An 8,265-nucleotide genomic window follows, 5' to 3' on the forward strand; every position below is an offset into this window, starting at 1 on the left:
CACCTAGCTGCCCATCTATGCCTTTTTCTAAGTCATTGATAAAAATTTCAAAACAGCATAGGGCCAAGCTTCAATAGAAGTCTCCTGCCAAGTTGATAATTAGTCTTTTAATCTGGCCAGTTAGCCAGGTCTGTATACAACTCATTGTGCTGTATTTTTGCCCTTTTAACTGGACAGTGAGATCAGGTTAAAGGAGAGTACCAAGAAAAGGGATATTGTTTGGAATGTAGAGTTAAGTGGGAACAATGTCAGATTATGCCCCTTTCCAGGGTTGGAGGGAATAGTAGTGGAGGTAAGGAGAAGCCTGGCCCAGATGGGCAAGCCCCAGAACATAAAAACAACACAATGGTAAGTTTCAAATGCCTCAAATTGATCTGGAGTCAAGCATGTACATTCCTTACAGAGTTAGACTATTTCGCTTTTGGGTTTGTAACTCTTCTTAGTATTCAATAAATGTTTGTTGAACTGAATTGAAGGAAACCCCTAGCAGTATCTAAGAGGAGTATGGGAAATTGCTATGATTACTACAACTAACACCTGCTTAGAGAGCTTCTTGTTTTTAACAATAACTGTCTACATTGGGAATGTAGACTTTTACCATCTATAGTTGCATGTTCTGGAAAACATGATTGGACTGACCCAAAGCATTTTCAAATCCATTTTTAAATCTGTTGTTCAGATTTTGGAATTTGTCTAATAGTGTATATGTTTGTGTAAATATATACCTACATTATATATGTTGGTGTACACATAAACATGGGTGCATGTGTGTATGTATGTAGATATACTCACCTGTGCATGTGCATGTATGTGCATACATGTAATATATCTGAGGCAGCTAGGTTCCATTGTGAAACTTGAAGTCAGTAAGACCTGATGAATCTTATTGGCTGTGGCTCTGAACAAGTCACTTAACCTCTGTCTGCTTCATTTTTCTCATATGTAAAATAAGATTAATAATAATACCTACTCTATCCACATAGTTGGTGTGAGAATGAAATGAGACATTAAAGCACTTTGCAGACTTTAAAGTGCTGTATAAATATTAGCTATTATTATATCTAGAACAGACATTACTGATGAACAATGAACTAGGCCCAAAATTGAACATGAGGCGAATGGGCTAGATTGCTTTCAGAAAACCGAAAAGCTTTTTTACTGCCCCAAAGCTTCCATGAAAGCAAAGGCCCATCTTTTCAAAGCTAATATTTTGCTAGTGTTCCTACAAATTAAGAACTCCAAAGAACAGGAAAAAAGGACATCATCAAGGGATTGTATGACAGGGAAAAAAGATGATCTGTATATAGAGCAAGAGATAGACAGGTGGGCAGCCCACTTAAAAATCTACATTGGGGGGGCAGCTAGATGGCGCAGTGGATAAAGCACTGGCCCTGGATTCAGGAGTACCTGAGTTCAAATCCGGCCTCAGACACTTAACACTTACTAGCTGTGTGACCCTGGGCAAGTCACTTAACCTCAATTGCCTCACCAAAAAAATTAAATAAATAAATAAATAAATAAAAACTACATTGGGTATACTCCCAGTGGCAGACTTTTGGGAAAACACAGGTAAGAGTCACACAAAATGGGCAATTATAAATGGGTTGTATTTGGTATCGTATAAGAGAATTCCTAAATCAGTGAGATCATAGATCCATTCTGAATGTTTCTCAATCCATTTAGTAATAGCCTCTTTTGTCATTGAATTATTAAATTAAAATTATCATTTTAGAATTATTTCTGTGTTATATTCAGTATAATAATTGCTGTGATATTAATAGAGTTTTCTTTTTATCTCACTAGAGATTCTGTTGTGGAAGTTCTGTTTGAGCAAGATAATGAAGAGAAATCGGTAGCCACTTTAATATTGGATTCACTTATGCAGGTATTCCTATTATTTTAATGAATTGATATAATTCAATATGACAACAAATTCAGTTCAACAAATGTTTACAAAGAGTGTGCTATGTGAAGAAATTATAAATTCCCCCCCCAAAAAAAAAGAAATAAATTATAAATTCCTACATATTCTGGTTTAATCTCATTCATTCAATTCCATTCGAGAAACATTAATTACCTACTACGTACAAGATATTGTACTAGGTGCTGGCAGTACAAAGACAAAAATGAAAGAGACCTTGCCTTTAAAGAGGTTATACTCAAATTCTACTAGAGGATAAACATGTTCACAACTGCCTAAAAATAAGATAATTTGAGAGTGGAAAGGGTACTGACAGTTGAGGGAATAAAGAAAGGCAAGTAGAAGGAAGAGATGAGCTAAACACTTGAGCTGAACATTAAATAAAGATATGCCTTCTGAGAAGCAGAAATGGAAGGGGTGCTCAGGGGATAACTTAAGTACAGAGAAGGTGTAAAGTTGAGTTGTGAGAGGTAATAAGGGCCTAGACTAGCATGGTAGCACTGTAAGTGGAGACAGGGAGGTAGTTGCAAGATGTGGCAGTAGAATCAATAGGATTTGGCTGCTGTTTAAATATGAGTGGTGAGAGTGAAGGAAAAGTCAAGATAATGAAGTTACAAACCAGGGTAACTAGGATGGTAGCACCCTATACAATTGTTTCTCAAGGAATAAGATTTTTCATATCTGTATTAGAACATTATCAGTATATGATCAAATAATGGTGACTGCACATGTAGCTTCAGGGTCACAAAACTAGAGTACCACTGCCTTAGAAGACAGTGTCTACATTTAGATCCCTTTTCTGTAGAGCTCTTTCTGTTACTATTGTAGGAAACAGTAACACCTATGAATAAAGATGCACATGCTCATGTATAGAGTGGAATATTTCAAGGAAATTGCATTTTTTTCTCTTTTAATAAGATAAATTTATATGTAGTATCATAATTTTGCCAACTGTATCATCACTTGTGAGAAGAAATCTCCATTGAAAGATTTTGTAAATCACATAACCATTTCTTAATGCAAATGATCACCTAATTATGTTTTTCTATGTTCAGTTTTCCTAAATCAGGTTGTACATGTATATACAATAACTTGTTTTCTTGTGTCTTTAATACTAGTGCCCAATAGACACAAGGAAGCAGCTGGCAGAGAACTTGGTAGTCATAGGCGGCACCGCTATGTTACCAGGATTCTTACATAGATTAATGGCAGAAATCAAGTATTTGGTAGAAAAACCAAAGTACCAAAAAGCACTTGGCACTAAGACATTCCGAATTCATACTCCACCTGCAAAGCCTAATTGTGTGGCCTGGTTGGGAGGTAAGACTTTAATTTTAAAGTACTATGTTTAGAATGTTAAAAATAAATTTACAAAGTACTGCATTTTCAGAACTTAATTTTTTTCTTTTATTGATAATGCTTTTTCAGTCAGTAACCACTGTGTATTTAATGGTATTGCTACATGGCAAAGTACACTGGTGGGGCAGCTAGGTGGTGCGGTAGATAAAGCACTGGCCCTGCATTCAGGAGGACCTGAGTTCAAATCCAGCCTCAGAAACTTGACACTAACTTTCTGTGTGACCTTGGGCAAGTCACTTAACCCTCATTGCCTCACACACACACAAAAGTACAATGGCAATTCTTTATTCAGAACTGTCCATTAAGTATGCCATAAGAATGCATACATACATGTTTTACTTCAAATACTTACTATTGCTTAAAAAGTAACACTTTTCAAATAAATTTATTTCTTTTGTCATTCAAGTAGAGGTATGTGGTATAAAGTAACATGGTTTATTTAAAAAATTAGACTCATTTAAGCCAAAACTGACAATTAGGGGAATAAAGGCAGGCAGGTAGAAAGAAGAGATGGTGTTATCTGTGGAGGGGGTGCATTTCAGATATTGGGGGTTGCTGTTACAAAGGAATAGAGAAGTGAGATAGAGTGTTCTGTGAGAAGAACAGAGAAAAGGCCAATTTGATGGCACCATAGAATACAAGAAGATTAATAGATTTGAGGCTGGAAATATCAGTTGGGGCCAGATTGTGAAAAACTTGAAAAAACCAAAGTAGTTCGTATTTTTATCTTGGAAACAAAAGAGAATCATTTGGATCTTATAGAGTAGGGTGGAAACAGTGTAAAGTATGGATATTGTTTAAAGATTATCCACGGGGCAGCTAGGTGGCACAGTGGATAGAGCACCGGCCCTGGAGTCAGAAGTACCTGAGTTCAATTTCGGCCTCAGACACTTAACACTTACTAGCTGTGTGACCCTGGGCAAGTCACTTAACCCCAATTGCCTCACTAAAAAAATTAAAAAAAAAAAAGATTATCCACCACGGCTAGGTTGGATTTGTTTTGTTTGTTTGTTTTGTCTTGTTTTCGGGGCAGTGGGGATTAAGTGACTTGCCCGGGGTCACACAGCTAATAAGTGTCAAGTGTCTGAGGCCACATTTGAACTCAGGTACTCCTGAATCCATGGCCGGTGCTTTATCCACTGCGCCACCTAGCTGCCCCCTGCAAGGTTGGATTTATACCAAGAATACAGTTGGTTGATTCAGTATTAATAAGTCTTTAAACATATTAAGGACAAAGATCATATTGATCATATTCATAATCTAAAAATCATATTATTTTTTAAAATAATATTATTATATCAACAGTTGAACAAAATTATTTTGACAAAGTATGCCAACCACTTACATTAAAAGCATTTTAAAGTAGAATAAATGGATCCTTTGTTAATTATGGAATAGATAGATGGCACAATAAAATAAAGCAACCAGCCTGGAGTCAGGAAGACTCTTCTGAGTTCAAATCTGTCCTCAGACACTTATTAGTGTATGACCCTGAGCAAGTCACTTACCCCTGTTTGCCTCAGTTTCTTCATCTGTCAGATGAGCTAGAGAAGGAAATGGAAAATTTCTCCAGTACCCTTGCTAAGAAAACCCCAAATGGGGTTACAGAGAGTTAGACACAACTGAAAAACTACTCAACAACACTGTTAATATGGTAAACAATATCTATCTAAACCAAAGAGCCAGTACTATTTATAATGGAGTAATGCTACAATGGGTCTTTCCAGTAAGATCAGGGTAAAAGCAAGGTTGTCTTCTAACATCACTATTACTTGATATAGCAATAAAACAAAATGAAATTGAAGGATAAGCATAGTCAATGAGGAAACAAAAATATTTATATAGCAGCATTTTTTGTGGTGATAACAAACTGGAAACAAAGTGGGTACCCATCATTTGGAGGATAACTAAACAAATAGTGATTTATGGATATAATTTAATAATATGCCAAAAGAAATTATGAAAGACAAGGGATCCAGAGAAACCTGGTAAGATTTATGAATTGATCTAGACTAAAGTGAACAGAACCCTTGGAATATTTTATACAGTGACTACAGTGTAAGGTGTGACAGTAAAGGAAACAATGGAAAGAAAAAGAACTGTGAAGAATTAAAAGTAGTGATCAGCTCAGTGATCAGTCACAACTCCAGAAGACTAATAATGAACCATGCTTCCCACCTCTTAGCAGAGCGGTAATGGACTAAAGGGGCCAAGAAAGAGCTTTTATTTTGTGGGGAAAGGTGGGAGAATTAGGGGAGGAATGATTGATACACCCAGAAAAGGAAGAAAGAACATCAGTGAAACATTTTTTTAAAATACACAAAGAAGCTCAGAAGGGGACATAGATAAGCAAGGTATTGTTAGAAGTACTGACTTAAATTTAATATATGCCTTTTAAAAGCAGCAAGCTGTATTAATAGAGAAATTTTGTATGTTTCTCAAATTCATAATAGAGAATTTTCTTAAATTTGGGGGACAAAGTGATTAGAGGTCATGGTGAGGGCAAATAACAGTTTTAAAATAGGTTTAAGGGGGGGGGCAGCTAGGTGGCACAGTGGCTAAAGCACCAGCCCTGGATTCAGGAGGACCTGAGTTCAAATCTGGCCTCGAACACTTGATACTTACTAGCTGTGTGACCCTGGGTAAGTCACTTAGCCCTCATTGCCCCACAAAGAAAAAATAAAATAAAATAAGTTTAAGAGTGATAAGACGGAGGGGCAGCTAGGTGGCACAGTGGATAGAGCACTGGCCCTGGATTCAGGAGGACGAGTTCAAATCCATCCTCAGGCACTTAACACTTACTGTGTAACCCTGGGCAAGTCACTTAACCCCAATTGCCTCGCCCAAAAATAAATAAATAAATAAATAAAGAGTAATAAGGCATGAGTAGAGATGGAATGATAGGAGGTTATAGTCAGTTGGAGGAATGTCAGGTTTTGATCGTGGAAATGGAACGCTTGTGGTTAATGGTGTGATCCAGGGTGTGACCATTGGTGGGCAAAGGTGTATTGGAGAAGTAGATATGAGATTTGAGAAAACCGAGTATCTGAGGGAGTGTCAGTATGATTGTTATTATAAATTCTGGTATTTTTTAGAAGTCTCTTACAAAGTAATTTCATAATACAACAATTGAGATTTTATAATTCCCTCTTTTATGAAGGGAAACCCATTTCTTGATTTTTTTTCTCAAAATGCATATGTAGACAAAAATACAAGTAGAGTAAATATTAGAATCTATTGTATTTTTATTGCTACTCTTCTGATTCAGAGATGACACCACTGATTGCATTATTGTTAAATGACAATGATATAATTTAATTATACATGGGGAGGAAACTAATTTTGAGATTTTTAAATGAGAAAGTAATTGAGTTTTGTAACTTTTAGATGAAATTCACATGAACTTTATATAGGATGTGTTTCAACATATGCCATGGATATATATTGGACGGTTATCATGAAAATAAAATGGTAGAATCATAGAATCTTAGACCAACTATGTTTACAGTGCTATGGAAATAAAAATAAGTAAGTATTTCAGTTAAGGTATTTTGAGTATCTGTCCAGGGCAGGTTAGCTGCCCAAAGTTCAAAAAAAATTATAATTGGTAGACTTACCTACAAATCACCTAAGGAATTTACATTAAACATAAAACTATAATGAGGCATAAGCAGTTTGAAGTGATATGCAATTTCATTAATGAAACATAGGACCACAGAAACCAAAGAGTATTACTGATTGTATCCAATTACAGCTACTTAGAACAAAAGCTTTGTTTAGAAATGAAATAAACATGAGGGAGTGGAATCTCAGAATTTATCAACATTAGTAACAAACTATTTGTAAATTTATGTAAAATTTAACCAAGAGTACAGGGTTATGTATCACTGAATGATGATGTAGCAAAATTTAAAAGTATAACATCCATAGTATCTAAACTTGTTTGTTTAATTCACATGCCAAATTAGAAAGGGTTTGCAGACTTACTCTTAGGCCATTTAGTTGCTAGGCCTGGTGATGAAGCCTTAAAATATCTCACAATTTTCACTTACCATATTGTCTAATTTTTATCATTTTACAATTCAGGTGCTATTTTTGGAGCCCTGCAGGACATACTTGGGAGCCGTTCCATTTCAAAGGAGTATTACAATCAGACAGGCCGAATTCCTGACTGGTGCTCACTCAATAACCCACCTATGGAAATGATGTTTGATGTGGGCAAAGCTCCACCCCCACTCATGAAGAGAGCATTTTCCACTGAAAAATAAAGTCTGAATAAAATGCAGCCGCACTTCACCCAAGAAAAGATACTGTTATACACAGAATATATCATCCCAACCCAATTACCAATGTGTCACAAAGTGTATAGGATATTGTGTTATAGTTAACTTTAGTATAAGTGAAAGCAAATCCATGTATCCTTTTCTGACTTTTTTGTTTTTCTAAAGGAGCTTCAGTAGGTGACCCTGGTAATATTTACTATATTTATATGAATAGTATATACAAAGCAGTTTAATTTTGAAAGTTTATTAGGAAGTCCATTACCGGAAAAGGATAACATTTTTTTCTTCCTGCAGTTTGTAAGACCCATTCCAGCCTTTGGAAATTCTGTTGAAAATACCATAATGTTTAATAGCTATTCATTTGAATATTGAACAGTGTTAAACACTACTAGTTATTTCAAATATTAAAGTGTATGTACAAAAAAGTTTTGTTGTGGCCAATAAGTTTTTACAGGGGGCAGGATCCATGACTACATATTATAGCTGTTAGATTTTTAGGTAAATTAAAATATCTTTGACCCTTCTGGCTGAAAATATTATCTATTTATTGATAATTTCACTAATCCTATACTCTGTACCAAATGTTCCTTTTCAGACTTCCTTAAATGTACTTAGCCTTATAATTTTTAAGTATTAACAATCTGGCTGAAATTTTTGCTTATTTTTTATTTGGTCTTCTGTGAAGATAAGTAATACACATTA

At 35.4% G+C, this 8,265-nt stretch overlaps 1 protein-coding gene across 1 annotated transcript in view; it reads left to right on the forward strand.

Annotated features, from left to right (window-relative positions):
- The window catches only part of ACTR10 (actin related protein 10), a 30,890-nt gene extending 22,625 nt beyond the window's left edge, over positions 1-8,265 (forward strand). The window contains exons 11-13 of the mRNA XM_043984886.1: positions 1,804-1,885; positions 3,040-3,241; positions 7,367-8,265. Coding sequence (XP_043840821.1) covers positions 1,804-1,885; positions 3,040-3,241; positions 7,367-7,548 — 466 coding nt within the window. The 3' untranslated portion in view covers positions 7,549-8,265. The remainder of the gene's footprint in view (positions 1-1,803; positions 1,886-3,039; positions 3,242-7,366) is intronic.

The sequence above is a fragment of the Dromiciops gliroides genome, chromosome 2 (genome assembly GCF_019393635.1).
Source record: "Dromiciops gliroides isolate mDroGli1 chromosome 2, mDroGli1.pri, whole genome shotgun sequence".
NCBI lineage: Eukaryota > Metazoa > Chordata > Mammalia > Microbiotheria > Microbiotheriidae > Dromiciops > Dromiciops gliroides.